We start from the raw sequence: 18933 nt of genomic DNA, 5'->3' as shown, positions 1-18933 counted from the left end.
GTATACACCTTCAACTCATGGACCACCACGCTGTATACGAACTTGCCCGTCCAGAACGCCCCCCCTTCACAATGAGGAACGCATGGTAAGTAGACCGATGCATCCTCCACTACCTAATGAGTGTACCTGATCCACACCCATTGTAACAAATGACTCGCCTAACCATAATACCAGCTAATTTTTGAATTTCCCGATCATTGCATTATATTTATTTGCCAGCTTATGCTTCTAGACACTCCTATGGCATTATTTGTCTCCCTTCACTGTGCGACACTTCATGAACGTTGTACCTACTTGCATAACTGATTACACTGTCGTCGGCGTTTGACTGCCGCATTTCGCGGAACGGTGTAAAATTCAATCTTAGCGACTCCTGAAATCCAGTGGTGCATTATTTACCAGTATTTACTTTGCCCAAACTGTAGACGGCGTACTCTATCAAACTTATTAATGAGTGCTTCTTGCTCAGCATGGTTCCTAAAACCCGCCAAAAGTATTGTGCCTATAGCAATATCTTGCTTGCCTAGATCCGGTCAACTCATATACTGCTCAGCTCTTATGTGCCACAAGTGTGCTTTTTCGCTCCCTATCACCCGCCATAAGGTACAATTGCACCTCTGTACCACACGCGACCTTTGCTTGAATGCCCACATACAAGAGCTCTGGCCAGTGCCTTGCCCAATTCTGTAGCCACCTGACCCTGACCTAGGCCACTCAACTAGAACTGTTCGCCACGTGACCTACCCCCCTCGCTGACCACTATGCGCTATGTTTGGTGTGCCCCCGCAACTCGAGGCCGCCTATGAAGTGGTGCCATTGTCTGACTCTTACATTTGGGCGCTCTGCCTCCCCAACACAGGGCTAGGCACCATGACTCTTCCCTTGCTTAACTCTGCTCAGTAACTGCCTACGAGGATGTAGCCACTCTCTCTCAGGAGGACCACTCCCCCATACATGCTGACTGACCCCTCTATGTTAACCTCATGTGAGGTCACTGCCGCCCTGCTACTTTAGGGCAGGCTCTCCCATCATTCATACCCGTATTATGTAACCAAGGAAACAGTCCTGTCATGTAACTATGGAAGTATTCTTGTTATGTAACCAATGAAGTATTCTTGCGATTTAACTAAGGAAGTATTCATGTGATGTATGTATCTATGGAAGTATTCTTGTGGCTTAAATAAGGAAGTATTCTTGTATGTAATAAAGGAAGCGTTTGTGTGATGTAACTAACGAAGTATTCTTTTGATATAACAAATGAAGTAATCTTTTGATATAACTAATGAAGTATTCTTGTGATGTAACTAAGAAGTATTCTTGTAACAGCGCCATGATGCCTGAGGGCTGCTGCATGCTTTTATAAATGTAAAAAATAAATAAATATGCGACTCGGGCAAGCTAACTTTCTTGCTCCTCCTAGATCTATCCGCCGCCTTTGACCACAACATCATATTCCAGCATCGCCTTTCCTAAATTCACTTCTCCCCAAAGGATACCTCCTGGATAAAATCCTTCCTGAGTGGCCACACCTCTAAAGTCTTCTCTGGAGAAGCTGCTGCAGATCCTGTGCCTTTTCTCTATGGCGTCCCCCCAAGGCTCCTGTGTCTCTGCTACTCTCTACAACATGTACTCTAAACCTTTGTTTTAACATCTTGGGATCCCCTACACCAACTTCGCTGATGATACCCAGATACTGAGAGGTCACAGGCAGCTACTGCCTTGATTCCTCCACTATCGATCAGATCTATGGCAACATTCAGAACTGGATGGCCATGCACCATCTTGTTTCACAGTTCATAGAAAACGAGGAAATCCGTTTTAAGGAAATCCGTTTTAACACAAAGTTCCAATACCGTTTAAAGGGTTTGTATAAAGTTCCAATGCTTCAACAAAGTATCCCTAGAAATTAGAAGTACCCACTCCTCCTGGAATAGGAACGGTCTCACATTGGTTTTCTTACCATACGCAACAACAAATGTCTGTCAGGATACTATCACAACTTTGGGATTCAAAAAGAAATAAACTATTCCAACTCCTCTGGGAGTAAGAACATGTTTCAGCTTTGTAGTAACAACAGATGTCTTTATCAGGATGGTTTACTTGAAATTTGACTTCAGGAAGAATTGTAACTTTTCTTTGTTTTCTCACGGCACAAAACAATATGAGTTGTTTGTTTCTACGTTGATTGTTACATTGCATTTGTTAGGCTGCGGGAAGTTCAGCCGCTATCTGCTCGGTCCCTGCTTTTTTTTCGTTCCCTTTTTTTGTCCTCCGCTGCCAATGCTATGGAAGCGCGGGACACCCCCAAAATCCTAAAATACTGACACCCGTGTTATGTGCAAACGAACAGAGATATGGTCAAAAGGGACGGGACAAAAACAAACAAATAATTTGAGCAAAATGGGTAATACCGCTTGTTAGAACCACAGTTCAGCACTTGCATGAACTACTACCCGGCTGATGCCTCTGCCAGGCTCTTTTGGGCAATGCCTCGTGCCCTACGGGTTTACCCGCCTGCCTGTCTACTTCAACGACAAGAACAGAAAAGTGCTTCAGTGGTAACTTCCTTAGCACAACAATTACTACATTATACTTCTTCAGCATCAAACTTAAAACATATTGTTGGGGAAACAAGAAACCATATTAGTGCTCTTCAAGACTTCTTGGCAGCTATGCTCCACTCCCTCTGGATAATCTACTCCAGAAGGGCAACCTGTTTGCCATCTTTCTTTCCCCTCTGCATCAACAACCAAATTCTGATCACAAGATAATCTCTCTTTTCTTCTACCTTGACTTTGGCAATGTAGGTTATGTAAAGAAGGCATGCTATCAACAGTAAGCAAGACACCAGTGATCACAGTTCAAGACTGTTTATTGAACTTCAACAAGGGTATGATAAATGCTTATCTAGACCTAAATCTACAGATGGGAGCAAGCTACGCCCATCAAATAATAACGCAGTCCCAGAGGTATCTTGTCAAAATAAAATGGCTTATACTAAAAGAACCTATTCCCAATCCTTACCTCTAAATACAAATAGCATGGGAGATAATGTTAGAAAAAGAAAGTGTTCAAAATGATATGTCAGGATGTTCAGGCTGTTGGCCTCCCTTCCCCACATTTTGTAGCACTGGACACAGGGGTTCACTCGAGCGTAGCACAGGCTCTGGCTTCTTTAGCACAAGGATACAGTTCAATCATAACATCGGGACCTTCTGTAAGCAAATCTCTTTACTCCTCAAAGTTTCTTCATTCAGAGGGCCTGATGCAACCAAACAAAAATGATAAGTTATTTTCCTCTTTGGATTGCTACAAGTATTCAATTTAGGTGATTCACTATTCACCCGGATCCCCCTCAGTCTGGCTCAGATCTCTTTAGCACAATGTTCACAAGATATTCTGTCCAGTGACTCACGGTTCACCTCTGATCCCCCTCAGCCGGGCTCAGATACCTTTTCTTTTGATCCCCCTCAGTCGGGCTCAAATCTCCCTTTTAAACACAATTAGTCTCCTTCAGCAGGGCTCGGACCAATTTCAATCAAGTATTGAAGACGTTCGAATGTGCACAGGGTTTAGCTTAACCCTTTACAGACCACTTCGATTTTACAATTCCTTCTCTTTACATTTGTAACCCTTTGGGTTTGGATACCTGACCGAGACTTTCAAATGAGCACGCACATGGTGCCGGACCACTCTGTTTAAGGTATCTATCTTCGTTTCAAAGTTGTCACTCATTAGTGCATTAATTATATTTGCATCACTTGCCACATAAGGTTCATGTACTGTCCTCTTCAAATTCCTTTGTACAATGTTGCCGCTTGCAACCTTGGGTTCCAGACAGCTCGGGTTTGCATCAGTCTCCCCAACTCACCAGCTGTGCTGCCTTCACTGGCTTTTCTTTGTTGCTGGAGCCAAGGACAGGAGCACGGCAGCAACCGCTTCTCCCCGCCTTGACTATTGACGCGGGAGAGCACCGCGTATCTCCGACACACAATGCAGCTTTGATTCCAGGTCTTATGTTTTCTATTCTCGAAGGCTCATAAAAGTTACGGTCTTTCAGTGAAAAGGTCAAGGGCCCATCATTTGTATTCCTTTTTGGTCTCGCCGTCTTTCGCTTTGCATTAAACTGCCATCTTGGAACTGCTGCTTCTTTGTGTGCTTTGCCTCGCTCAGAGTGTGCTCTCGTGCTCCGCCTTTTATCTGTGTGGGGAAGTGTGATGGATGTCAGGTGTGTGTAATGATCAGTAATTGCCTGACCCTGCCTGGCCATCTTGTTGGGAAATGTCAGGTATACGGCTCGGGTGTTCATCTGTTTTCCCTCACAGTGCGTTGTCTGTGAATAAGTGTTTGTGTTGGAAAAGGGGGGTAGGTGGGGGGGTGAATCGCTAAGTATCCTACCTGGTAGGGTGGGTAAAGGTGTTGTAGGGAAGGAGATACCGCTCCTCGCCGTCCAACTTCCACTCCCTGTAGACCCCCCCCCCCCCCATCCAGGTGATCCTCCCGCACTGGTTCACCCCCAGGAACTGGATCCAAAAGCGATGGGCGTGTCCTGGCCACCTTGATGACAGATCCCCGGGGACTAGCAGGTGAGACACCTTCAGGTTTCTCACAGTTATCACTTATAGATTTGTATTTTGTAGCACATAAGCACTAAACTCTTTAGTCATTAAGCCTCTCAATATTCCTCTCTTGCCTTAAGTACTATTTGTTGCACTGGTTTTGCTGGTTTGTTATAAACTCTTGGCTTGTAAGCTTTTGGAAAAATTCCAGCTTTGCTGTGGGGTTTTTGTGCTTTCCTGACACTTGTGCGTTTTATTTATACAGCACTTGCTTTAAACAGGCATAACATTTAGTATAGTGTGGTATTCAAAATCACTTCTATTGTCGCTTTCACTCACTTGCGAGTGTAGTGGCCTGCTGTGAACACTCAGGCAGCGTTGGAGCGCTCCAGAGTCGCTTGCAAGCTGTGAACTCACCGGGTAAGTCGCACGTGTACACTCCGCTCGGTGTTCGCAGGTATTTAAGGTTTTTGGCTTCTCGCGGTCCGGTGGATAGCCTCCTCTGGTGCTCCTCTGCTTACTCCACCGACCATTGGAGCCTTCTCTGCTCCGGAGAGGTTCAGCAACCCAGCCACCTGATCCTGACAAGAGGGAATACTTCCCTCGCTGCTGCTGCTTCCCGCTGTGCGAATTCTGCAATAGGGAGAGTCACAGGCAAAGACTCTCTCAGGACCCGCTACGGCTCCTGGAGATTCAGTGGTTCTGGTGTCTTCTCTCGCCTCAGGCTTCCCTCTCAGCTGCAACTATGGCTTTCGCTGTTTCTTCCTCTTCCACAGTTTTGCTTCTCTCTCTAATGCCTGCACCCAATAGGGCTTTTTAAGCCTCTCCGTTACCTTCAGGTGAAGGTCATTTACACCAATTAAGAGATCACTCCCACAGTAGTGTTCCTCTGTATCCCTCTTCCTCGTCCCAGGACTGAGGGAATTATGGGACTAAAAGTCCCCGGCAACAAAGTTAGTTTTTCTAACTTTTTGTTCTTTGCTGATTGGGTTTCGAATTTCTATAACATTCTTTGTAGGAACATTATATCATTCAGTTACCAGTTTGGTTTGAAAAAAGGTGTCCTTAGCTTTTGGTGATTATTATTTACAGATTTCTGTCCATTTCCTTTTTTTGAGTTGGGGAAATACTTAGCTCTGTTGGTTTGAGATTGAGTTTTATTCACTTTTATACCACAGGAGCTTTAGCTGATTTTACTCGGGTTTAAGTGTTCAACCAGCGAACAGTTCGATTATTGTGGCAACAAGCGGTTATATATTTTAGCATTTGTAATACTTCTTCCTTAAGGGAAAATAAATACTGTCTCATCCCATGGATTCCTCTCACCTCCCTGAGCCTTTTCTCCTCCCACGTGACCCTCCCGCAGAGCACCACCCCCAAGGTCGGGTCTGCCTTTCCCTGGTCACCTGGGAGGAGACTTTAGGCAGGGATTTTGCGAGGGAGCCATAGGATTTAAAACATATGCCTCTATCCTGTCCCTTTTCCAGAGAATTTTGAATTGTTTACCCTTTGTTTTGGATGGCAATGCAAATTATGCTTTTTGTAAGCCTGACTGTCAGTTGGTGTGGGTCATGTTTGTGCAGTAAATGTCCTTGTTGCTTTGGAGTCCGTAGAAGGTTTATACAGATGTGTCTGACTGGTTTTGGGGGTACCTTGACTCCTTGCCACTTGGTACCATTGAAATTGATGGGGTTGTCCCTTCTGAGTAAGGAGGATTGCAGAGATGGGGTATGCCTGTGGTCTGAAGAAGTCCTGAATGTGTCTTGGGGTCTCTTGATTCTTATCCCCACATATCCAGAGTGTGGTGCTGTTGCAATAGACTTGGAAGTGCGGATCGCCAAACAGAATCTGTGACCCTGATACCTTATGAGCAGATTATTAAAACTATGTACAAAATCCTTGTAAAAGCGGTCAAAGTCGAACCCTTCTAAAAGCTTTTAATGAGAGACCAAAAGAAGGATATAAGGAAACTGGAATGAGTTTAGGACTCGACCAAAAAGAACATATACCATTAATATTACATTGAGTGTGATAAGTACCAGATAGAGCCTGTTAACTCTCTCTTGCTGTGGTGTTTCTGTAATCCTATGCCAGAGGTTTCAATAGTCCTCTTGTTTAAGCACGTAGGAGGTCATGACACATTGGTCAGTTCCCTTGATGCTGAAATACGTGTTATCAAACAGAGTATAAGGTATCTGCTTTGCTTCTCACAATGTCTCCTTGCATTTTCACAGCAGAAAGGAATCATGTCAAAGAAAAAGGATGACTTTGAGGATATCCTGGAGGAGAGGCGAGAGTCCAGCGACTTTAGATACGCAATGAAGTGCTACACTCCAGTCCTTTACAAAGGTCTTTCTCCCTGTAAACCTAGTGCCATCAAGAATATTGTCCTTCACTCTGAGCAAGTGCAATATGTCATCAAACAGGTGAGGATTTGAAGCAGAGTGCTCTGATACAGTAATTACAGGTAATTTTAATATTATTTTTAATAGAGATGTCTTCAAGAACACCATAGGATGTTTTTTGGATTGTATACTTGTCTTTTAGGTCAAATGTCTGTGCCAATTATTTTAGCTTTGAATGTGTTAAATACTCAGTTTCCTTTTTTATGTTTAGAGATGCCACTGCTGGTGCAATGTTTTTTTGAAGAGAAAATAAAACAAAATGCAGGTGCCGAAATGGGAATTCATGGTGCTATTTAAAGTCCATACTCATGAACAAAGTGCTTGAAAGATGACAGAGCTCCTTTTATTTGGCCAAGCTGTGTTATGCACTTAAAAATGAACATTTGTTGAGCCCCCTCTTACTATTGCTGTATTGTTATGCCTTGCCCTCTTTTGCCTTCTGTCTGTTCAATCCTCTCTCTTGTCATGTTGCTTTACATGACATGTTACATCCCCTTTAAATTGCTTTCCATTTTGTTTCTTTTGCATTACTTTTCTGTCAGTACTTCCTTCTTGTTGTTAACACTGTCTTTACCCATGTTTGCTGCTACTGCATACCTCGATCTATAAATGTTACTGCATTAATCTATGTTTATGCAGTTTTACCTATGCTGCCACCTCCTTTTCTGTGTTGTAAATTTACTCGCTCTCCTGTGCTCCTGCAGAATGTGGTACTAATACTGTAGCAAATCTAACTTCCAATTGAGATGCAACTAGAACATTTTGTCCTGTCCTGTATATATGATCATTCATGCTAATGATGTCACCACTCCTTCCCCCGGGGAAGCCTCTCCCTAGGTGTCCAGGGGACGGCAGCTTGTGTCACATCTAGACAGAACTGTGAATGTCAGCTTGCACTACACTTAGACAGGGTGTAAGTATACTTACTTTTGGACATCTTGACAAAGGACAGATGGTTTGTTTATGTTGAGGTAGGGAAACCCCTATGTAGTTTTCTCAAAATTTGCCATTTTATTAAAGAAATTATATGAAGAAAATACCTTGCTTGCCCAACTCTACAGAGGAATCCCCTGCCTAGTCTAGAGGCTACTGAAACATTCAATAATTTGGTAAACTGGACCTCACACTAAACTACAAACATACAAAGGGAATTATATAGCAACAAAATATAATACACAAGATTAACACACTGTCTGAATGGCCCCTCCTCTTCCTGGTAAGATCCGTTCCCCAGGATTCAAAGTCAACTCCAAAATGTTCAACAAAAGAAGAGAGGTTTTGCACCAGTTCTTGAAAGTTTAAAGTCAAAGAAAAAGTTCAACAAACAAAAATCCACTGGTAACAACTCTTTTGTGCCTGGATGAAAATATCCCTTTCCAACTTCCAAAATAGAGATACCACCAATGGTAATCCTAGTTGTGATGATGAATTGTCTCTTGAAGATGATTAGCCACAGTTCAAAAGAAGGTGTAATATTCTCCAAATTGTAATATCAATTCTTTAAGATTTCTTCAGTTATAACTTTACATTTGGTATATTTGTCAGGATGCTTTCTTTGTGCCACTGCTTCTATTTTCCAACAACCGCACTTCTACTATTGGTACTATGAGAACAGTCACCTTTGTGAATTGAAAATGAGAGTGCACAGCCTTTTTTATAAATCAAGAAGGTTATGAAAGTTTAAATTAAATAACAAAAAAAGTAGATTGATACAAGCCTCATTCAAGAGGAATTCAAATTGTTTCAGGTGCAAATGGGCTGGCGCCACAAGACCACTTGGGACACAATAAATACACAAAAACCAAAACAGCTTATTACTAAGCAGTAAGCCCAGTTGCACTCCTAAGGAACCGTAGTTCAATTCTTTAGGTCCTGCCAAGTAGGCAGAAATAAATTCAATGTAGTCTTATTCGTGCATTCATACAGAATATATATACACCATATTTAAAATTTAGAAGTCTATACTGAAGATTAACCTCCAAATAAGACAGCATTCACAATGGTTCTTAGAGATATGGGACATTTTAATTGTCCATTCTCTGTTAAGCACAATTGAAGTTTCAAAACAAAATTTCAAAGAAGAAGTCATACATTACATAATAACAAAGTGAAAGTAAATCACTGCACAGTATTTGTTCACAAAGTAAATCACTGCATAGTATGTATTCACAACAATATACACTTAATTCAGTGTTACATTGGTAATTGCAAATTGAGTTTTCCTTAATTATAAAGGACAATCTACAATCCGAAGCCCTCTTTTTCTTTCAGATATTAGCAATTAACCGACGCATTTCGGATCAAGTGATCCATCTTCAGGGTAGGGGCTTCACTCTTAAGGTAAATCTTGAGAAATATAACATGAAAACTTATTTATCGAGGTGCTTGTCCTATAAAAAATTAGAGAGGGGCATTATTGTTGGTGATATGTAAGAGGAGCTGAGAAATAATGGCTAAAGAGCCGGGCGAGGTAAATGTTACTAACCTCAAGCCGAGGGAAGCAGTGTCACAACTCTGGCCTATTCAAAGACAAAAGGTGTGGGAATATCAATACCTCACATACATAAAAATATTCTGAGCAAAGACGACAAAATGACAGTGAATGCCAGAACCAATCACTCACCCAGTCCAGAACTGGAAAGTACTGTAGACTGGGATGCGGCAAAGGGCTGCTGGGGAGACCCTAGGGAAGGATACGGGTGTCAAAACCATTCGACTTTAAAGCGTAACTCATATTAATGCTGAAACCTCAAAGGGAGATATCTATCAGACCTGTAGTCATAGTTATTAATCCTTACCCGAAGGATGGGGAATCATGAACAGCGACCGCCACCAGCAGCGAACAAAGCTCGACTGCGAGTGGCGTTCCCTGTTGTCAAGGGAGCCCCGCGCATGCGCGCGTGGGCCGAGGAATGGTCGGCCATCTTAGTGTGGGCATTGTGTGCGTCATAGCGTTATCATGGTAACGACAGACGCTACTGGGCATCAAAGCGTAAGTAAACCTATACGCAGCAAATCTAAGGTTAAGTGACCGGAAAAAATGTAACCTGTCACAATGCCTCGGGCCGTGACAGAAGAGTTGAAGGTGTGAATGATGCATGTGGGAGCCCACAGCGAAAACACCCACCAGTGGTGGAACGCTGAGCGCCCCCTTCTCACATCCAAATCGAGAGACAATTTAAAAAGAAGTTCAACGATTGCTCGCTCATGACCTCAACCGAGGTAATTAAAGTACAAAGAATGCAAGTGAGGGCTCCAAGCGAAATTCCCCACCAAGGGGAGGTACGCTGGGCGCCCCCATCTTGCATACAACTTAGAGATTGTAATTAGGATGCTTAAGGGGGGGGCTCAACAAGAACTGCTCCGTTGCTGATGGAAAACGTGATTATTCTGGCAAAAGGATAAAGGGGCAAAATGCCTCAACCGAGGTTAACGATCCATTAGAATAGAGGTAAAAATGAAGACTGTCACAATTTTAAAATTCATCTTTCAAGCACAGTATGTCTACAATTGACAACATCCGTATATTACATACACCCTACTGGGAGGGTTCATGTTTACAGAGTCTAAATCACATGCTGATACACCAAATCAAAAAGGTCCTATGTCATAACATAGAGTATCGATTGCAGAGACAATCCACAGTAAACGCATCAATCATACCGTTGTGTGCTAGCTACTAGCCAGGAATTTAACAAATTCTTGAATGGTGATTTATAGTCAGTCCATATAAGTGCCTCTTGCATGTAGCCTGGCTAACCTTACAAAAAGCAATGTACAGTCACCTTTGTCCCACAGTACGTTAGTGCTTCAACCACTTCAATGTGACATCCGCTGGCAGCTTAATATACCACCACAGTTCAACTATTACTACTACTGCTCAGTGCTTTGAAGTAGATAGGTTTAGACACGACACTTCAACATTTTCAGGTAGGCAGGGCACTCTTCCTTTTAGTGGCTTTCTGAAAAGGGGCAGCCTCTTTTCCTCTTCCGTTTATCTATCTACCACGAGAACAACCTGCTTCTGCTCAGAAGACTCTCCTCTCTAGCTTCAGCAGTCTTTCGCACCACATGTTGTATTCTACTTAGGAGTATTCTTCACAATCAGTAGGACCACCTTCCCCAGATTTGGTCCCACCTTTCTGCCTGTTATTACCCAGAAGCTTATGTGCCACTCTTTTCAGCTTCAGGTAACAATGATGCACTTGTTTCTTATACCACTTGATTAACAACTTCACAGTGTAGGTAGATGGCTCTTTAACTCTTGGCAAGACAGGTTTCACTATGAAAAGGGATTGGCTTGGGTAATGCTTGTTCTTCTCAATGTTTTAGATTCTTTACTTATTTGAAATAGAAAGAAAGCCACTTCTGGATACTGTATAGAGTTCAGTCTTTCAAGTGAAAACACAATAAGGCTCACGCAACCTCTCTTTAAGATGGAATTCAAAGTTTAAAGTTGACTGAGGAATTGTATTCCCTTGTAATGGATGCAACTCTGACTTTGATTGGGAAACACAATTGGGTACACGCAGCCTTCTTTTTATAGAGTTCTCACTTTTTGTACTTGTAACTTGTATAAAGTCAATGTTAGGAATCCGGTAATGGTCTATAAAGCGTTCCTTATCCTCAATTAAGGACAAACGACCACTGTGCATGTCAGCAACACGTTTTAAAGTTTTCAACAATGGATTTAAATGCCTTTTCGTTCTCACACGAATGTTAAAACTTTCATGGTAAGCGCGAGTGTTACAAGACTTCAATTATACCGAACAGCTTTTACTGGCTTCCAGCCATGCGCAAGTTACTTAGGAGCTGGCTACAGTTGCTGGCAAGACTTGCGCAGTGTATCTGAATGCCGTGCTTCACTCAGTGACCCTGGTTTTGCGGGTTGGACTGCTTCCCCGACTTCCTCTGCATCTGCTACTACTTCTGGCTCACTGGGGGACCCACAACCTTCTACCGGCACAGATGTCTTCGGTCCAGCCACTTTATGTGGGAGTTTCCTTTTCTCCTGAGACCCTCGGCTTACCTTCTGCTTCTGGCCTTAGTCTCCTGCACAGTAATTTATTTATTTATTGGGTTAATATACATGTGGCAACAAAGCCTGGTATATACATCAGAAAACATGCTACAGTGCAAAACATGCGTAATAATATGGCATAATAACAGTAGAATAGACAGTTGATTCATAAAAACACAATGGTTAGAAACACAGAACCTAGAAACACGTAAAAACACAGGTCTTCCCTCCTTCGGTTAGAGTACATCTCCATCTTAAAATGCATTAGATGTAATTAGTTAAAATTAATAAAATTAACAACATATAAGATCATAAAATCTGTAAAATTTCAATATATTTCCAGTAAAATATGACTAGATAGTAAATGAGGTTTATATCATTCCCCTCCATAAATATTGACCATAAGTACGACAGATCCGAGCAGTCAAGTCGGTTATTGCACATTTTAATGTACCTTTTAAGCCTTCGCATTGCAACAGAATATGTTTTAGGCTTTCTACTGTGTCATCACCACACAGGTGGCAAATGCGGTTATCACGGAAGATGCCCATTCGGCTGCCCTTCGCCCCTCTAGTGTGTCACAGATTTTAAATTTTAACAGTAAGTATTGGCGTAGCACTGCACTGCTGAGATATGCTTTAAGATAAAATGGTCTGTGGGTCCGCTCCCTTATGTAGCAAATAAAAGCACTGCTGTTACGGTTAGATGCCAATCGGATAATACGGCTCTCATACATGAAACTAGTCTGTTTCTATTTGAGCTTAGCTTTTATCGTATTAATTGGGTTAATGGTTTGTGCGATATCCATCTCATTCCGCCATCTATAGTACACTCCTACTATATTGCCAACAGTGCCCACTTTCCTGACATTCTCTAATTTAAGGAATGACCAAATATAGCTAACAACACTTGTTCCATTGTTTAGCCGATACAAATTTGACCAACAAATAAAAATTCTTGGGATGCAAGTTGTTGAATTGGCAAATAAGCCAAATTCAAGGTATAGGAAGTCAATGGGTAGAGCAATTGGCATACGTAGTAATTTCCTAAGGATTTTTGCTTCAAAATGAATCAATTCCGATTCATATGTGTGGCCCCAAATTTCAATCCTGTAAGCCAAAACTGGGACTATTTTAGTGGAATATAGTAGAACTGTCTGTACAGACATTCCCCCATTTGGGCCTATTTAACTACTAATGGTATTCGCGATGACCATATATTTGACTTTGTCTAGCCAGTGAAAGTTGCTTTTCAGAGAACCATTAACAATTAGGCCGAGGTACCTATAAGTGGCGACTGTTTCAAGCAGAGTACCCTCTAACTACCAAATAGTAAACGTTTTCATGCTCTTAGAAGGAGGAAAGATCATCACTTTACTCTTGCCAATATTCACTGTCAGGCCATTTTCAGAGGGATAGATTCCCAACGCAGATATCCTTGCTTAAAGGGCTTTTGCCATGTGGTCAAGTAAAACCAAGTTGTCCGCATAAGCTAACCAGCTGGTGAACTCAGTGCCCACTTTCACTGCGCAATGAGAGATCACATCAAAGGCCTTGTTCAGGTCTGCCAGATAAAGATTTAAAAAGAGTCGCAGCAAGGATGCCTCCTTGTTTTACACCTCGATTTGTACACATTGATGCTGGTGTCTTTTTGAAAGAGCATTAACATCCTTTTGACACAACAATAACGGTTCTTTGGGAGAAATGATTAATGTGGACATACTGTCAAATTCGTCAGAAATAACATGGTTGATACAACGTCCTGGCTGACACTAAAGGAAGAACACTCTGATCCTTTCAGGAGTTCCTTACCCTAGGTTACAGGTGGTGTGACACCTGTCTAATAGGGATAGCGGGAGAAAACACTGTCCCTCATCACTACTGTTCTCATTAGTTGTATCAAAAAAAGTGGTATTTCCAGTAATTTAAAAACCAAGAGGACAACCAATCAACTATTTTAGAGACAGGACTGGTTATTAGATCCTGTCAAAGTTCTAATTGGATGAAAAAGATTACTGCCCAGGGATTTGGTATAAGTAATTTATTCACCCACAGGGATCAGAAGTTCCAAACAAGAGTGGTTCAACCCAAGCAGATTCAGAGACACTATTAGTCGGTACATCCTGTTCATAATTTTCTCGCAAACTTTTCCAAATAGTTACATTGTCGTTTTGTTTGGCTAAAGCAGCTAATTTCATCCAGCGAGTTTTCTCCTTGCTGGCTTTGAGTTTTAACCCAATACTGATACTCCTTTTACATATGCTTGATTTCTTGGTTAGCTATTTCAGATCTAAGAATACCGACTGCTGGATGCATGAGGGTTTTAATAGTAGCTCTCAAGTTTTTTTTGCAGCCGAGATTGCTGGATCAAAATATAAGCATCTAGTTATTGCCTTACTACAGCATTGAACAGGGGTCTTATATTGTCTGGAGTTTAACATGTGTTCATCCATAGAAGATATTAGTCTTGAAAAGGAGGGATCAATCGGTGCAGGGACAGAGGATATATGAATGCCTCTTTACCCTTAACTATGTTTTGGGGCGTCCATTGGATGCGATTGATTCTTTGTGTAACATAAATGTCTCCATTTAGGTCATACTGGCTAGGAGAAGAGTTAGACCACAGTGGTTAAAAGAGCACACAGAGTGGGAGATGGTTGCTTTCTTGCCTGGGAACAATTGCCATGTCCAGTGTAGACATAGCTTTACCACAGATGCGAGTATAGGCACGGTCAGAATCCCCTGGGCACAAGCCATTTAGGCTTACAGCTCCATGCGTTTTTAGCAGCATACTCCATATGTGAGCTTGACAAGTAGTTGCTTTAGTCCGCACAGGGCTGGATGTTATCTGCACTTTCGAGAGGTCTTCATTAAAATTGATATTACAGTTAAAATCTCTTACCACAAAGTATGGTTTGTATTTCCAATATTTCTGTAGCATGTTGTCCACAGTGAGAGCATTCTGCTTGATGGTTTTACAACTAGGTGGATCATAAATGTTTATGAATAAGAGGGAGCGTTCTGAGCATGTTAGGTGAACACCCAGAACAGAATCAGTAAATTCAGCCATTTCTATGATCTGTCAAGGAGGGCAGACCCATATTAAAAGGCCACCCTTGGGACGGCCTAAAGGTCCTTTAGTTGCACACTTCTGTGATGTTGTTCTTCCATCAAGCTCAATTTACACCGTAAACCATGTTTCTTCTAATGCACGAATTGCGAATGAGTCCACCGCTGACCAAAGACCCTACGCTTCAAACATATGCGCGAAGCCTCTTGTGTTCCAGCTATAAAGTACCTTCCTGTCATCGCCGGAAAGAGCCAAAACTGGCCTTAAAAGCTACAGGTAGCCATTGCCAGTATCCCTCACTAGGAAATATTATTTCTTCCACTGTTTAGTGTCTGATCAGACAAAGGTGAGGGTGACGAGAGGCAGGCTGGGTCGAAGTACGACCGACCACTGTCATTGAGTTTGCCTCCTTATTTAACTAGTGAAGTGGCACAGCGAGTAGAGCGCTCGCTTTGACATCCGTACAGAGCCTGCTAACCAGGTTCGAATCCCGGCGGGGCCAAACTCAGCCTTTCATCCTTCTGAGGTCGATAAATGAGCATCACACACCGTTGGCAATAATAAGCAGCGCTCAGATACCTGAGGGTTCGTAGCGCTATATAAATGCCAAATTATTATTATTATTATTATTATTAAGCTTGTAACATCGTCTGGTGGTGGAGATCGGATGTTCGGTGTCATATTTTGCAGTGTACTGACATTGATGTTAGTTACTTGTGTTCTATGCTTAACATAGGAGATGTAAACTATTTTGCATTTGTAGCCCAACCTATACATCTGTTTCGTAGTTTAAGACATAAGAAAGAGTTACTTCCGAACTGAACCAAATATTAGTTACTTGAGGTGATATGTTAAAACTGATCAACCACTTGTATGTCATCAGATAATATAGCACGCAGTCCTATGACTGCATGGAATATACTTAATATCCTTGAACGATTTAGGGGAGGAGTGGGGTCTTTACTAAAGACTGATTGCATTTGTAGGGCTTTGATTGGCATATTAGATGGAATGTGGGTCGAACCAACAAGCTCAGTACCAGAGGTGGCAGGGACAGACGAGGCGGTCACAGCCCAGTGATCAAGTAAGGTGGGTTGAGTCACCTTTTCTTGAGAATTTGGGATACTGTTTGTTAAAGGGTGAACCGGATAGGATAGAGGGAGAGAGCGGACGATAGTGCTAGAATGAATGGAGGGAGGTAGCTCTGGGGCAGGTATGACAATTGTTACCTCCATAGAAACAACCTATTCAGCATTTACCAGAGGAGAGTGAACTATGGCTGGCCTATATGCTGGAGATGAAATGCTCAAAATGGAGGCAAGCTGTGTTGGGATGGGGGTGGCACTATGAGCAGTCCGTGCAGATGCATTTGATTTGGACTTGGTTCGCCAAGCATACATGAATGCTTGGGAGACTGAGCTAACCTTCTTTTTGGTAATAATTTATTTTGATGAAAAGGAGGGTCTGATTGAACTGGCTGAGGCTTTAGAGCAATGTGAGGACGATTGGATGTATACAGGCATGGTGGTGGTAGGGAACAAACCTGAAAGTAATGTGTTCCTGCCCTCGTCTTTTACCGTTTTACAGCCTTTGTTTATGCTTTTATACAGGAGGACCGATTGTAGGTCCATTTTATTTTCAAAATGTTCTCATTTAGTTATTGGGCTCGTTAGCAGGTTTTCAAAAGCTAAGAGCATGACCTTAGATGACATGCTAGAAGTGCTCAGATCGTTGGGGTCTGATTGCGTAGAGAAGTGAGTGAAAGCAATTCTAGGAGAGGTCAGAGGGACACAGGGTTCATTGGTTGGGCAATCGACAGTACTGGCAACTGCATTTGAGTTCAACATTGTGGGTAGAGGTGGTAGAAGATGATTATCATACAAAGTCTCAGGATCTATCGAGAGAGCATCTCCTGACATAGATATGTTGATTAAATCCCCCTGGTATTCAACTTCTGGGGCTGTACATTCTAAATCGAGTCATTTCGGTAGATTTAAGGAGTCCATGGGTAGCCTACTATGGATAATGGCTGATATCAGAATAGGAGGTGGAATAGCAAGTAGGGGAATGCTTGATGGTGTGTCAGTAGTGAGGTCCACTAGAGGAACATCAGAATCAACAGGGTAAATCAGTTAGTTTATAGCTGGTTTGGTTACATTGTTACAGCTAGTTGGAAGAGTAGCTGTTGTATCTATTGGTGTCTCACCACCTTTCAACTGAGGGACTCTGCACTCCAAAGCTGGATCGGTCGTTGATGAAATTAAGGCATCATTACCTTTCAGTACAGATTCAATCAGTTAAGAGCCTATACAGCTGCCATTTCCTGGGCAGCAGTTTCGTCCGCTATAATCACCATTGGTGGAACTTTTCGGAAAGTAGGCAGTCAGCTTGTTGGAATGTTTAATTGCTGCTGCAGCAGAGTTGGTATGAGTTATAATCTGAGGTGTGCATATACTGGGAACTCGCTTGGAGGTTTTCAAAGGTGGTGAGGCCTCTTCCATAGTGCTTTCTCTTAGCAGCACAGTCGATGCCTGATACTACTACAGGTGATTTGTTAAAAAGGACAAAAATATGTCTTGCACACGTAGTAACTTACACAAAATTTGAAAGAAGGCTAAGGAGGAAAGTTAACCACCATTAAATGTAACAGCAGACTGGTGCTGAAAGGCTAGGAATCAAATTGGGAGACGCAACATCGTAGAGACAGACAGATTTTCAAAATTGAATGTATGGCAACAAGCCTACAGTGAATCAAGAGAATTTAAGAACACCCTAAGCCTCAGAAGAAGAGCTTAGGCTCGAAACACGTGTCAGGCTGATCTTGGAATGAATAAAAACACGTGCACCTATGCATGAAACTTACAGTGTGATTGTATATGCCCATAAATCTGTCACCATTAAATGTAGCAGTCACAAACGATATGTTGACTAATCGGGGTGTTCGCTACGTTCACCGTGTTTATAATCTCAATATATTAGGACAAGAAAACTAGGTAGTCTACAAATACACAGAGGCAGTTAAAGCACATGCTCGAGTAAGTTTGCTCGCATTCATATTTGCATAATGAGGTGTATATTATCAAGGTCAACAGGGACCATGCACCATGGACAAACTAAGTCAGTACGGGTAAAGTATAAATTGAACAGCTTCGGGTGCCGGCAAAACTTTCCGGCTTTATGCAAGCAGTGCAGAAAGTGTTACTCCCAGTTTGCCGTAGATCGATAAGGCAGCCATCGGCATGTGTATGGTCATTCAGTCATCCGTTACTCAGTCACACTGATATAGGTGGTGACCTCAAGAGTGGGGGCACACCTGACCACGCAATGCTAACGGACTGGTGTGGGTTAAGGCAAGGGACTAAGGGGGCCGGAGGCTACTAGAGCATAGAGGTAGGGCACTGGGCAGGTGCAGCTGTCGGCGAAATAGCACACTTCCCAGCGCACTTCCTCATGCGTGCAGGGTCGGGGTGAAGTACTGATTCCGGCTTGTGGGGGCGGGGCTAAGAAAAAATAATAGCGTGGTATATGAAGGATTTATATACTAATAAGGACCAAGTATGTATACTATAAGGTAGTTAGCCAGATTATTAGGGCCAAAGCATATATAAACCTTATGGCAATAGAGTAAAGGTTTCAGTCCAATCCAAAAGGAGATCAGCAGACAGACCAGCAGATACAGCACACTTCCCAGCGCACTTCCTCATGCGCGCGTGCCGGGAAACAGTACTCATAAGACTGAAGCCTGTATGGGTCCAGCAGGAACTGAACAGTGACTGCCTCCTGAAACACGAACCAGCACACTGTTACAATATGGCACAAGGAACACTACAGAAACACGACAACGGAAAGGGGTAGAGCAGCAGCAGCCAAACTCTGAACA

General features: G+C 42.5%; 1 protein-coding gene across 2 annotated transcripts in view; it reads left to right on the top strand.

Moving 5' to 3' along the window:
* Positions 1–18933, top strand: part of GNPAT (glyceronephosphate O-acyltransferase) — a 796967-nt gene that overhangs the window by 116698 nt on the left and 661336 nt on the right. Inside the window, exon 2 of one of the 2 annotated variants that reach the window (XM_069606907.1) lies at positions 6794–6985. In XM_069606907.1, the coding sequence (XP_069463008.1) occupies positions 6794–6985 (192 nt within the window). The remainder of the gene's footprint in view (positions 1–6793; positions 6986–18933) is intronic. The other variant, XM_069606908.1, reaches the window with a different exon arrangement.

This window comes from Ambystoma mexicanum, chromosome 4p (assembly GCF_040938575.1).
Source record: "Ambystoma mexicanum isolate Mex_15411 chromosome 4p, UKY_AmexF1_1, whole genome shotgun sequence".
NCBI classification, from domain to species: domain Eukaryota; kingdom Metazoa; phylum Chordata; class Amphibia; order Caudata; family Ambystomatidae; genus Ambystoma; species Ambystoma mexicanum.
Note: the sequence above shows the minus strand (reverse complement) of the source record. Positions and strands in the feature narration are given on the sequence as shown.